General features: G+C 45.5%; 1 protein-coding gene across 1 annotated transcript in view; it reads right to left on the bottom strand.

Moving 5' to 3' along the window:
- Positions 1–11,911: 11,911 nt before the first annotated feature.
- Positions 11,912–14,523, bottom strand: part of Wdr1 (WD repeat domain 1) — a 35,412-nt gene continuing 32,800 nt past the window's right edge. Inside the window, exon 15 of the mRNA XM_085691952.2 lies at positions 11,912–13,017. Coding sequence (XP_085548078.1) covers positions 12,911–13,017 — 107 coding nt within the window. The 3' untranslated portion in view covers positions 11,912–12,910. The remainder of the gene's footprint in view (positions 13,018–14,523) is intronic.

The following is a 14,523-nucleotide window of genomic DNA, read 5'->3' as shown; positions in this document are numbered from 1 at the left end:
TGTTTTGTCTTTTGAGACAAGGTTTCCCTGTGTAGCCCTAGCTGTTCTGGAACTTACTCTGTGGATCAGGCTGGCCTCACCTCACAGAGATCCATCTGCCTCTGCCTCCTGAGTGCTGGGATTAGACATGTGTCACCATCACCTGGCTCCTTTGTGTGTGTGTGTGTGTGTGTGTGTAAGTGGATTTTGTGTTTCACTTTTGCTTGGGATTCACACAGCAATAATTATTTCCTATTCATTCAACAGCTTTCCTAGGATCTGGTTTCCCAGGAGAGCGTGGCTAATTTCTGTTAGAGAAGGCAGTTGCTTTGATGAGGACAGGAGATAGGACACCAAGGCAGTAGCTGAGAAGGTCGTTGCTGGAGGCCAGGGACAGAAGAAGGATCTGGTTTCTTGTTATCTCCGACATGAACACCTTTCCCTGGGAGCTACAGGTCGGTGTGACAGAAACCAAGAAGAGGCACCTGGACACCCCTGGACTGGGCCGAAGGACTGACCAGCTCACTCCTCTCCATGCCTCATGCATTTCTGCCATAATCCTCATAAAAGCTAAACGAGGCTCCATTTCCTAGGAGCTGTTCTCTCTCCCTCTGTAGAATGAATCTCACTCTTCAGATTTTTGAGAACAAAACCCCAAAGCTCCCAGTATAGAGCCATGCTCTCCCAAAGCTGAGACAGACTCAGTGATCTCACAGATATTCAAATATTTTCAGAGTAAATATATGGACTCCTCGGAATTAAAGGTGGCTGAGAATCCAGTTAGTCACTTCATTTTCTCATCTATTACCAAGTTTGATAGCAAATCAGTTAGATATCCAGGTTCTTGGGAGCAACAACCTTGGAGACCCAGACTGAGGTGGTCCTTTGAGCCCAGGCTTTCATTAGAAATTGGTGGAAAGATGGATAGCTTAAGACATAAGGGTTTTGGCCGCAATATTTTTCTACATGTTGACATTACTTGAGAGGGATTAGGAGGTGTGGTCTTATTGGAGTAGGTGTGGCCTTGTTGGAGAAAGTGTGTCCCAGGGGTAGACTTTGGGGTTTCTAAAGCTCAATCCATATCTAGTGGCTCTTTTCCTGCTGCCTACAGAACCGGACGCAGAACTCTCAGTTACTTCTCCAGCACCATGTCCACCTGCCGGTCACCAGGCTTCCCACCATGTTGAAAATGGACTAAACTTCTGAAACTATAATCAAGCTTCAATTAAATGCTTTCTTTTATAGGAGTTGCTGCGGCCATGGTGTCTCTTCACAGCAATAGAACACTGGCTGAGACAGAGGGTGTAGGTTCTGTGATTACAGACGCCAAGAAGGCTGCAGATCCTGGAGACACAGGAAATTTAATGGTACAAAGCAATCTTAGCTTTAAATCCAATAGTCTGGTGCTGAAGGCATGGGCCAGGGAAGAGGTGTGACCAGGATAAATTCTGAAGTCCCAAGGCTGGGGAACCAAGACCTCCCATGTCTGAGATGAATGTCCTAGCTCTGAGAAGAGGAGGGAGCCGAGAGGCAGGGAGGCAGAGATAGAAGAGGAGAGAAGGGGAAGAGAGAAGAGGAGAGAAGAAAGGAGAAGAGAGAGGAGAGGAAGGAAGAGAACTTACCTTTCCTTTGCTCTTAGGTTCTGTTCTCACTGCGGGTGGTGCCATCCCTGGGCTGCTGGTCCTGGGTGCTATAAGAAAGCATGCTGAACAAGTCAGGAGTAAGCCAGTAGACGGTGTTCCTCCATGGCCTCTGCTCCAGTGCCTGCCTCCAGGTCCCTGCCCTGAGCTCCTTTTTTGACTTCCTGGGGGATGCTCTGTAGGCCAAATAAGCCATTTCCTGGCCAAGCTGCTTGTGATCCATGTTTTATTATAGCAACGGAGACCTAATGAGGACAGACACCTTCCTGACAGGGTAAGCTGAGGCTTATTGACACACTTTACCAACTGGAGTATAATAATCTGTTGCTGCTCTCCTCAGTTGCCTGGAGTCCTTTTCTTTCCCCAGATAGACACGGCGGGGGGGGGGGGGGGGAGGGGACTTGTGGCGGAGGAGGGCGGTGAGGAGGTGGGCGAGGAGTCTAGGCTTTGGCAGCTTTTGTGGCTTCTTATAAATAGCAGGGGCATCAGCAGGTGGTGGTGCCCTCTAGTGTTAGAGACCTTGTTCAGGCCTTGGATGTTGGGATGCTTAGCTGTACCAGTGTTAAGCCATCTTGCTTAGGCCCTAAGAATTCCTTAACGTTTCCAGCCCAAGCAAATGCCAAATGAGCAAATGAAATGACAAAGTCCTGCTTCTAATTCTTTTAACCTGTTAGGCTCAGGATACTCTTCTTCCTTACAGCACCCTTGGTTTTTCAGAAATAAAAGGAACCCTTCTTCAATCCAATGAGAGATATAGTTCCGGTTTAATACCTAAGCCAAGGAGAGATGTGGGCATCTGGTGGTCCGAGGCTGGGGTGGGGAGAGGATTCTAAACATCCTGCAGGGACCAGGTCTGAGCCCATCATAAGGAATCGTCGGCCACAATATCAGTAGTGCGGCGACTTGGGGAGCTGCTCTCACGAAGCAGTTCAGAAGGGGCTGAGAGCTGCAAGGCTTGCTGCAAACAGAGACATGTGCTCAAAGCCAAAGCTGAGATTTACACACTGAAGTGGATGAGAATCACGTAGAGAAGGTAGGTCAGTTACTTTCCGATGTCTGTGACAAAACACCCGGCCGAAGCAACTTCAGGGAAGAATGTACTCTGGTTCACAGTTTAAAGAGGCCGGAGAGGAGGCTCAGAGGTTAAGAGCACTTGCTGCTCTTGCAGAGAGTTTGGTTCTCAGCACCCACATGATGGCTCACAATGACCCATACCTCCTGTTCCAGGAGATCCAATGCCCTCTTCTAACTTCTCTGAGCACCAGGCATACACAGCGCAAATACACGTGTGCATGCAAAAACACTTATACACATGAAATAAAATAAATAAATCTTAACACTCTTTTAAAAAAGAAAAGAACACACATTTTATCACAGTGGGTAAGGTATGATGGAGTTCATGGCTACAGGATGTGGGACTGGGAACCACTCAGTGATCAGGGAGCAGAAAAAGGAGGATGCCAGCATCATTTATTTCCTGCCTCTTTATGTATTTATTTGGGGATCTAGTGCCATCTACATTCAGGGCTACTCTTCACCCCCAGTGGGTCTTCTTGAGAAAGCCCTCACAGACACACTCAAGTGTTCCTCATGATCCCTGGCATTACTTAATCTGGTCAAGTTGTCAATCAAAAGTCACAATCACAGGTTTAAGATGTTATATCACAAGAGCATAAAAATTGGCCCTGACTGGGATTCCAGTAAGAACAGGTTACCTAGCATGGGAGATGCATTTGGACCAATTGAACTGGAGCTGAAACAGCAAATAGACAGCTTTGCTCCAGGCCAGAGATGCATGTTTGCAGTCATTTAATGCAAGCAACAAAAACTGGCTTCATCGCAATGACAGTAGACCTGAGCTTTGCAGACTTCAGCTAGAATTAGCATCACTTCCTGGTAAGATGGAGTAGATGCTGCATGAGAAGGGGCAGCAGATCCAGGAACACCCCTGGACTTCACTCAGGCTCCCTCCACTAGCCTGCTCACTCTTTACCCTGCACTGGCTGGTACTTATTCTATGTCCTTCATCTACCACGCTCTCATGTTGACACTGTCCATTCTTGCCAGCACCTTTCCCATGTCCAGCAACAACAGTGAAGTCTGAAGCTTGGGAGTCAGGCCGAGTTAGGGCTTTACCTGCAGCATCTCCAGTAGACCCTGCACAGCCCTGTGAGGTGTGGATCATTCTGGTTCTCATTTTCAGCAATCAAAGCTGACACTACTGCTGTGGACACTGATAAACACCCCTGAGATATGTTCTGCTTTTTTCCATTCTGTATGTCAACACAGAACAGGTTCTGCTGTGCTGGCAAGCATGCTCATGGGCTGGTAAAATCGGGGCTAATTTCTTGCTCACACTTCAGTCTGGAGCCATATTGGTTGGCTATGTATTGGCTTTGTTGGTTCTGTTCAAACACCAGGTCTCTATCCTTGGCCTCCCCACAGCAGGCAGCTCTGGTTAGTGAGATCTAGGGGGACTCAGCCATCGCTCTGGGAAGATATTTTCCTTCTGATACTTACAGCACCCTTCTTTCTCCTCTACCTTCCTTTTCAGAGTATAGATATAGCCTTGGAGGATGAACCCACATAAGATGGTGGCACCGAGGCAGGGGCCAGAACTGTCAGCCTCCATTAGCAGAAGTTCCAGGTTGCTCTGTCCTGCTGTGCACCTGAGAGGGTCTTACCCAGTGGGGATTATCATGGTACTCAGGGTACTCTGTGAGCCAGTTCAGTTTGGCTAGCGGGAGGCTCTACAAAACTCCCTGATCAACCTGTAGAAGCTCTCTTCCTTTGTGACTTTAAGTGCGGCACTAATAACAGCTTCCTGCAAGGTACTTGCAGGTGCTCCGCCACTCTACCTGTCTTTAGCATTCTACCCACTGCCCTTCAAATGGTCCATTTGCTCGGTCATCTCCAGTCTAATCTGGTGTAGGAGGGTCTTCTTTCTCTGTGTTGCTTTCATTGGTCAAATAAAGAAACTGCCTTGGCCTTTTGATAGGACAGCAGCTTAGATAGGTGGAGTAGACAGAACAGAATGCTGAGAGAAAGAAGCAGAGTCAGGCAGATGCCATGACTCTCTTCTCCAAGATGGATGCTGGTTAGACTCATGCCGGTAAGCCACAGCCAAGTGGCAATACACATTATTAGAAATGGGTTAATTAAGATGTGAGAGTTAGCCAAGAAGAGGCTAGATATAATGGGCCAGGCAGTGTTCAAATGAATACAGTTTCTGTGTAATTATTTTGGGTAAAGCTAGCCGGGAGCCAGATGGTGGGAAGCGGTCCGCTGCTCCTCATTACTATAGATTGGTGGCACGACATGGCCAATTAAGTCCACTTAAAAACCTGAGAGAGCTTAATTTTAAATGCAGAAAAAAAGAGAGTTTAACACAGCTTTTTGCTGTTTGCTGGCGGGGTGCTGAAATTTTTCTGATTCAGCAATAGTGGCAGAAAAAAAGCTGCGCCATGTTAAAACACAGCTTCCTGGGCCCTTCCGCCAGTGCAATCTCTGGCTATGGAGCATTTCTGGGCCCAGACGTTTGTTTTCCTTGAATTTTTTGACTGTGAGGGAGCTAAATACAGAGAGACATTTCATTGTGTGGGCTGCAAACCTGATCCAACATGTATGTTCTAAAGGTATCATGACTTCCAAATTTGGGTCTAAGGATATGATGCTTTGGAAAAGAGGGTCTTCTTTTGTTTTCACAGAGGATGAGACCCTGTGGATTGCTTCTATCCCAATATGGTATGATAGACCATGCCCTCCTGAAAGGTTGCTGTGAATACCCTCAAGAAATTACTTCACTCAACTACCGACTGAGATGAACCTGGCACACAGGATATACCATAAAAGATCTGATTAACAGCACCCCTATACAGCAGGAAGAAGTTTGGAGAGAAATAACTACGTCCATATTCCCAGATATTGTTTATAAATGTTCTTTTACATTTAAAGGGGGATATAATATAGATATGAGTAATTTTCATTGGTATGGATTTTAAGGTCAATTTTGTTTTATGTATATGTATTTCTGATATTGATTAAGGTATTGTGATCGTACAGTTCATTTAAAAATGTAGTGAATAATTAAGAAATATAGGTTAATAGATAATCATCTATAATAGTCAAGTTTGTAGTCATGTTAGATTTTCTAGATGTGCATAGATATATTTCAGATAGGCATTCTTCATATCTTTCAAAGACTACATAATATGACATTTAATGTTTTAATAACTTAGGGCTTCTCATGACAATGAGACACATCTTGTCCTGGCAGCGCCAGTCTACTTCCTGAGGAAGATGGACATCGAAGAGGCTCCTTATGGAGTTGGTTAGCCATTTGGGCAAGAAACTACTCTTGCTTGGACTGTTGTATAAACTGAACATGAAGAATCCACAGAAAGAGGACTGCTGAACTTGCCTAAAGGTGAGATGGTCTTTTGGAATTCCTGATACATGAAAGAGTCTGTGAGACATTCTGCAGGATACAGAAGAAAGTGACTGAACTGTCTTTAAAATTTCCTGCTTCATGGAAATGTCTGCTGGATACTATGGACCTGAAGGCCGAAGATGGGTGCCCCAATAGTACAAAAGAACTTTGGGTGACTGTCCAGACAGCAAGATGTCTCTGTCATTTCTAGAGTTTTGGAAGTTGCTTACTTCTTGTTTACTTGTTACTTTACTTACTTAAGTAATATTATATCCTTCTGGAGTCTTTGATGGAGTTGAAGAATAAATAGACACTTATAGTTATAGTTTTCCATCATTATAATAAAAGATAAAATAGATCTAAATATTGCAACTGTAATTCTTTCTTGATAACTGTTCTGTTATATGTAATTTTACTATGTTAAAGTGAAAGCCTTTCTTTTTTGTTTAAACAGGAAAAGGGGAAATGGAGTAGGAGGGCCTTTTGTCTATATGTTACTTTCATTGGTCAAATAAAGAAACTGCCTTGGCCTTTTGATAGGACAGCAGCTTAGAAAGGCAGAGTAGACTGAACAGAATGCTGGGAGAAAGAAAGCAGAGTCAAGCAGACACCATGGCTCTCCTCTCCGAGACGGACATAGGTTAGACTCATCCCGGTAAGCCACAGTCACGTGGTGATATACAGATTATAAGAAATGAGTTAATTAAGATGTGAGAGTTAGCCAAGAAGAGGCTAGATATAATGGGCCAGGCAGTGTTTAAATGAATACAGTTTCCATATAATTATTTTGGGTAAAGCTAGCCGGGAGCCAGGCGGTAGGAAGCAGCCTACCACTCCTCATTACTACACTAATCCTTGGAGCTGGTGTCTGCTGTACAGTCAGAGGCACAAGCTGCTCACTGCTTCCTGAGGCAGCTTGTCCCATCCAAGAAGTGGGTTCTCTCTCCATCTTTTTCCTGTGCCCTTGACTCTGCTTTGAGAGGGCTTACCTGGAGGATTCCGACAGGCAGAGCTGCTTTCAAGTCTCTGTGCTATTCTCTCCAGTTACTCAGCAGACTCTTGCCTGCATCGGCGTCTGTTATTTGGGGAGTAACATCCACACATTAAAGGATGGCTGTGAGAGATAAACTCCAGCCCATCTGTCAGATTTCTACAGGAAACAAGACATCGGAAACAGTGGATCTGAATCTATTATCCATGGTTATGCCACCCAGAGTTGTCTGGTCTGATCAGAAGGGTGCAACTACATGTGGAATACAAGGTACATGCTTGTGCTAAAAAAAAAAAAATAGGTCTCATTCATCTGACACTCCAATGCATCTAGGTGTCTTATGAAGTGTGGCCTCCAGTGGCGGTCATTCTTATTATTAATCTCCAGAACTCCTTGACCTTAGGCCAATATTAGACAAATGATTTTTAAAAAGCAAAATAATAATAAGGAGTCAACAGGTGAAGAAATGCTGAGAACTACTGGAGGGATTCATCTGGAGTGAGGGATGTGTGGCTGGAGAGTCACAATATGGAGCTCAAGCACCCTTGCTACTGGCCAGTATTCCCCTAAATCACATTGGGAAACAAAGAAGAGGAAATTTCTAGAAAGAGATAATCCTGGTGTGGCACTGAGTAGACTCTCAGCATTATTGGAAACAACCTTTGGTGTTTTCACCCAGGGTAATAATTATGTCTTGTTTATGTGTTTATTTATGGTGTTAACAATGAAACCAGGGCAGTCTTACCTGCTAGGTAGGTGCTATCTCATTGAGCTATATCCCCAGCCCTGTTAATGCTAAAGGAATCCTTACTATGACCCTTGCTTAACTGCCTCTTTAGGGGTATGGTTAAGAGCAGCAATAGCTTTGTTTTTCGTAGGAAATTTCCTTTTTGAATAACAAAATTAGTTAAGAATTAAAGGTTAGAAATTAGAATCTTTCTGTAACTAATTGCTCGGGCAAATTTAAAGTTGTTTTTTGTTTTACAGAAATAAATCGTTGGTTTTTAGAATTGATTTCATTCAGTGGTTGTCAAATTTTGTACAGCAAAACTTTTACATATAAAATCATACCTAGAATTCTAACTGGCCAGGGTATTTATTAGGTAAAAATGAACTCCACCAAGCTGAAATATATGTGCAACTTTAGCCATGTGGCTGTTTGAAAACCCACGTTTGAGCTGCAGATCAGACTGCATTAATATGATGGGTCCTCGTGACTTCTTGCCATGTGTGTGGCACGGCCACTGCAGCCTTGTGTCCATCGACACAACTGCATGCTCATCAGTTGTCAACTGTTGTCTGGTCTGAGTTGCAAGGTAATTGAGAAAATCTTTGCTCATGAAGATGACACACAAACTGATAGATTTTTTTAAAATCACCTTGCAATCCAAATATAGTTAACATATATGTCAGAAACAAAATAAACCTCCTTAATATATTCCCTGACTTGCCCAGAAGTCTTGTGTGGGCATTTGCTGTGAATGGGAAGTTGGTTGCTCTCCTCGCCAATTTGGGAACAATCACACTGAGGATGAGCCTACCTCATTGTGGACTGTTCTTCCCAGCCTCCAATTCCAGCTCTTCAGCCCTCTGAAAGTGTGCTCATATGACTAAAGGACACCCATAAAATCAGAGTGGATACTGTGGGTGTGTATGCCATGAACCCACATGGATGCTCCCCTTTCCTCCTCTTGGTAGGTGAGATCAAACAATGCAAACCAGACTTGAGATTACAGGAGCAGAAACCTAAAGCCCTGGGATAGTCACTCAGAGTTGTGTCAACTCTTATTAATGGTGCTACATTCATATTATTAATTAATTAATATCATGGTGACTTGAGAGAATAGGACTCTCTGACAGATGCTTAAATGAATGGACCATTTCCAAATAATGTTTCACACTGGTAAATGGATACAAGAAAAATCCAAGGTGGGTTTCAACTTAACAGAGGACAGAAAGTCCGTGGCTGGGATTTCAGGTTGCTCAAGATAATTCCCGCTTGACTTCTCACTGGTCTGCCTTGGGGTAGTGTCCAAGATGAAGACCTGCAGTTCTTTTCTGCAAAGTGGACCAAGTCCTTCCTCTGTACATGAGACCAGATTGTCACTTCTTGAACAAGAACAATGTATCGCACATTGTAAACAGACATTTCCTAAAATGTAAAACAATACTATTCTTCTAATTTAGGGAAAGGGGGGCATGTTTTTCTGCTAAGTGTGCTCTGATAAGACGTTTTGGGTTTACCAGTTTCTTTCAAATACACTCGTATGTAGTTTTGCTTGGTTTTCAGTAGCATGTCTCATGATCATGGATCTTGGGGTCATTAAGGAGGCTCTACACTTCCATGGAGCTGTCAGCTCTGAGGTCCATACTAGGAGCATTTAGCTCCAACAGGCTTTGGGTGACTTGATGAGGAAATTTGCACAAGACTAACCCCAAGAGATCCTTGGAGAACTACTTTCACGCTTGTTGGGTGACCACCATCACCAGTGTGCCAGTGCAGGGGTCAGCTGGCCCTGCCTCTCGATGGACAGTGCAGCAAGAAAGCTGACCCTGCACTAAAGAGAGATGGCCCCATCCCTCACCAGAGGTGAGGAAAAACTGACCCTGATGGCATGGGCGCCGGGAGCTGGTTCTGTCCCCTTACCTGAAGTCAGTGGCCGGGACTGACCTGGGTCCACAACCGGGCCTTGGGTTGGCCCACCCTAACATCTAGCCCATCTAGGACTGCCTGGAGCTTGTGAAGGTTCTGGTCCTGCAGAACGATATCCGCAGGATCTCCATGACTTGGGGTGGCTGTAGAACATCTGAGGGGAGTTTCAGTGAGGATCCAGTGATGTCAGTGTACCAGAAACCAGAGGCTTTGAACCAGACCAATGACTCACTACGATGAACATTTGCAAGAAAGGCTGATTGAACAAAGGGTATTGTAAATGACACACTGCTGCCAGCACCACCAGGACAAATGAAGGACTTGGAGAGGCAGGAAAGATGGGAGGTTTTCTGTTCTTGTTTTTGTTTGCTCTTTTAAATTTTTCTTTTGGTGCAGGGGTGAGGGAAGAATATGAGAAAACTGGGAGGTGAGCAGAGTTAAGGTGCATGATGTAAAATTCCAAAGAATCAGTAAATTTTTTTTTTAAAAAAACCTACAAATATATAAAAATTCTCCCCAAGTATCAGAGCTGTGCATGTGTGTTGGCCACCTGCTGCTTGGCATGGTCTCACTCAGTGAGATTCTACTGGAGAAAACTGCACTGCTTCCCTCAGTGTGAGAAAGAACTAGGCATCACATCGCCTGAAGCTGGCTGATGGGCCCTGCTGGTGGGCATGCTATTCTGATTCAGTGTAGCCTGGGGTTCTTAGGATCTTTGCCATTTCAGGCAGTCAGAGCTGTACCCCCAATGTAGCTGGCTGGCATAGAGCTGTTATCCTGGCTCTAAGAGGAAGAGGGCAGGTCCCATCCCATTGCTGTGAATGCTCCTTGAACAAGTCAGTGATGGCAACCTGGTGGTCTGGTGTGTGGCCACCACACTGCTGGCTCACAAAACGAACTTCCCACGCCCCTCTCAGAGTGGACTTTCCGTGACACTATGTGCTCTCTTGAAGCTTTCAAATTGATAGATTGTGGAAACGGGTCCTTTTTTGAAAAGCTTACACAGAAACAAAGCCAATGCCACCAGCACACAGCTCACTGGTAGCACTTGAAATTGGGTCACTCGATAGGCATTATGCATTGTGGTTTCTATTCCTCTATTTTGAAAATTGTACTAATTTCATGAAAAAACCCCTCAAATGTGTTTAAAGAAAAAATTGCGAGGTATCATGCTCATGAAATCTTTCTTGGTCTGGTACAGGGCAGTGTCCGGATCATTGGTCAAACTGTTATTCTCCTTCCAGCATCAGCTTAATTATGAATATAGTCAAATACAACCACTTTAACCTGCTTGTCTTTCTTGGGACCAAGTTTGGGGGCTGCAGGGATGTGTCAGTGGCTAAGAGCACTTACTGCACAGAACTCAGGTCCTAGACTCATACAAGCCAGTGTCCCCTGTATGCTTCTGCCTCCAGCACCAACGAGTCAGACAGGCTTGCAGTCTAGCCGAGAACTAGGACCCCAGGTTGCAGGAGAGGGCTTGACTTGAAGCTTCTGGCCTCTGCATGTGTGCTGTAATACATGTGCACTTACATTCACACATAGAAAGCTTGTGTTTAAAAAACCAAACCAAACCCACTTTCCATTGAATTCTCCCATGGCATCTTCTACCCTGAAGCAAATGGTTCCTTTTGTCAAACTTCCCTGCTCGAAGTCCCTCTGACTCCACAAGGATTAAGATCTAGACAGGCCACTACCCCTCAGGGGCTGCCCACTTTCATCTGGCCTCACCCCAACATGTGTCGGGCCTTGTTCTGTAGTGATTTGTGTTTCAGATAATGGCATCCTTTTTACACCTGAATGGAGGAACAACATCAAGAACCCAAAAGGATTGTTTTTACGGGGAGTACATACTTGAACCCAAGAGCAGTGCCTTTTGCTTCAAATTGCTTTGGCTGTAGGGGAAGTTTTCTTAAACACTCAGATCTGGTTCCTGGCTTGAGGATTTAGGCTGATTATAGACAGGAGGGTGAGATAACATCAGGCCCAATGCTCAGCTTACAAATGAAACCTGGGCCCTAAGGGGGGTGGGGCCTGGCCATATGGGGTCTGGAAGAGAGAATGGGAACAGGCAGAGTCCTGGTTTCTCTGGGGCTACCCTTCCATGTGATTGCCATAATGTGGGTTCGTAAGGACCCTGCCATATATGCTGGCTGGTGGGTCTTCCAAAGCACCCCATCCTCCCTCATGTACCACCACACAGAGCCAGTGATCCACAATCAAGAGAAAAGATATTTAATTATTTCTCAGTCTAATCTCTTAAAGCGCTCAAAGTGTTTTCACAAATGCAAGGGGAGGGATTGTTCTCAGCCAACATTTACCAGTGACTCCGACACACGCAAAGAAACTGCCAATCACGGTGCTTTATACTTACTTTAATTTCTGCACTGAAAAAGAAAAAAAAAGGTAAAAACATGACAAGTTACAGTGACATCATCTTGTCCTTAATCTCTGCTCTTGGGGCCAGAGGGGGGGGAAGAGACAGGAAAACATTGAAGCATGGTTATCATGTGACCAGGACACATCAGTCTGGCTAAGGGCTCTACTCGCCTAGACATGGTACTGTCAGCGTGCCAGCTCAGGAACAAGACAGACAACAGTCAAGATACATTAAAAAAAAAAAATAATTTCCATGATTTCCGTTCTTAAAATCAAGCACAAAATCTGATCTGACAATGAGGTCAAGGTTCACATATCCCCGTGGGATCCGGGAATGGCTCCAGGGAGACAGCCATGTAACATGACTTATACCAAGGAGCAGACACCTGTTCTCCACAGAACGCTGACACAGGGGTCTGCAGAGCAGCTCCTCCTCTCCAGTGTAGCTGGATCCTGCATGGGAAAGGGGAGTCGTGGCCTGCTCCCTACCCAACTTCCTGATAAGCTATTAGAGCCACAGGGGCTGGGGTCTGTGCTTTGGAGGCTGCTGCCTCTGGAATGTTCCACGCTCTCATGGTCTGGTGGGCTGTAAGTTTTTAGGTACGCTCCACACGCTGTTTAAGTGCTTGCTTTATTTCTCATGTGCAAACTGTTACTGTCTAAAGCTTTCAGAAGGACGCGTACAGACATGGACACCCTACAGAGAGGAGGGTATTCGCAGGCCCTGCTCACTCCCGGGGCAGGCGGGAAGGGGAGCATTACAGAAATAGTTAAGAGAAGGGTGCTCCGAGGCAGTTAAAATCTAGTCCCTGATTCGGTCCATGGGGTGAGCGGTATCCTCAGTAAGTGATTGTCCACTCCTTCACAGAGGCGTCATGGGAGGTGGTGACCAGTGTGTGCTCATCCAGCCAGGCCAGGCTGCTGACATGGTGCAGCCGGTGAGCATCTGGGAAAAAGAGAGCAATGTGAGGAAATGGGCCCACTCTGCCTCTCCCTATATTTGATTAAGAGAGAAGCCAAGGCTAAAGTCATCAGTGAGAAACAGAAACAGTGGCAGTTTCATTTTCACAAGGACAAGTTTGTGAGGGCAGAGGCAGGACCAGGTGAGCTCAGCCTTGTACCAATTCCAGGCTTCTAAAATGCCAAGTGGCTCCTCTCTAATTCTCAACACTGATATATATCACTAGTCAGGCAAGAGAACAGACACACGTGTGGGTCCTCAGGATCTACATTTACAGGTTCAACCAATCAAGCAGGGAAAACAGCCAGCTCCACACTGGCTCTGAGCTCAATAGACTAATCAGTTACTCTGTCAATACCACAGCATGACAAACGGTTGAAGTGCATTGATGCCATGTCAGTTAATATGCAAATGGTGCTGTGCCATTTCGAACAAAGGACTTGAGGTCTTTGAATTTTTCTACTTGAGGAGGTCCTGTCACTACAGTGGAAAGGACAGGGTGAGGACAACAAGGGTTGAGGACAGGTCTGGTGCCCCTCCAGAAGTCATACCAGAGGCAAACCAGAGTGATGGGACTCCAGCTGCCACCTCACCTCCGTTATTCTTGACTCCAGCCATGAGGTCCTGCACCTTTGGACTCCTTTGGCTCAAACTTCTCACAAAGCCCCAGGGACCTCCCAGTTCCAGGAAAGGGGTTCCCCAACAGGATTTCTAGTCCCTAGGCCTAGGTAACTCCTAGCCTGGATCAGCAGCCTAACTTAGGTGGAGCAGATATGTCTTGGGAGGTCGGGCCATCCTGGGCCAGAGAACTCCCTAAGCTGCGGCACTCTCCATGGTAAAGCCAGCTGTGAGCACCTTGTGCTCAGGAGTCTGTGACCACAGCAGGCAGATGCCAGCACTATTCTTGGACCACTAGTGCTGACATAGTACCTTCCTGATCCATTTATTTGTGGTGAAATTTCTAGATTTCCTTACAAACCAAAATGGCTCCTTGGAACCTGCTTCAGGATTTCTCCTGGTCTGCCTTATATGAACTCTGACACAGCAGACAGCGGGTCTCACACTTGCAGCTGTTGGGGGTGGTCTCAGGACAGCTTTAAGATAGGCTAGGATCTCTGTTCTGGTAAAGACAGAAAGTTGTCTCCCAGGGGACAGTATAAAAATGGAATGTAGCCGTCTCACTCAGGATCACCAGCCATATGTGACTTTGGATCATAGCATGAAACTACCAGCAGAAGCAGTGTGATAAGATAATGGATAACCAGAATAAAGATTTAAAAAAAATCTGTCTCCTTTGAAAATATGGCTACTTGGAAAAGCATGGTTCCCATTACTCTTCTACTGATGCCACCATGGTGGGACTGAGCTAACTTAGTTGTGAGTTAAGGCACAGGAGCAGAGCGGGGAAGAAAGATGTCAAAAGCTTTTCCTCATGTATGTCCTACATATGGCGAGCAAGGATTCCTACTGTAATGAGTGTCTCAGGATCCC

The sequence above is a fragment of the Myodes glareolus genome, chromosome 8 (assembly GCF_982192425.1).
Source record: "Myodes glareolus chromosome 8, mMyoGla1.1, whole genome shotgun sequence".
NCBI classification, from domain to species: Eukaryota; Metazoa; Chordata; class Mammalia; order Rodentia; family Cricetidae; genus Myodes; species Myodes glareolus.
Note: the sequence above shows the minus strand (reverse complement) of the source record. Positions and strands in the feature narration are given on the sequence as shown.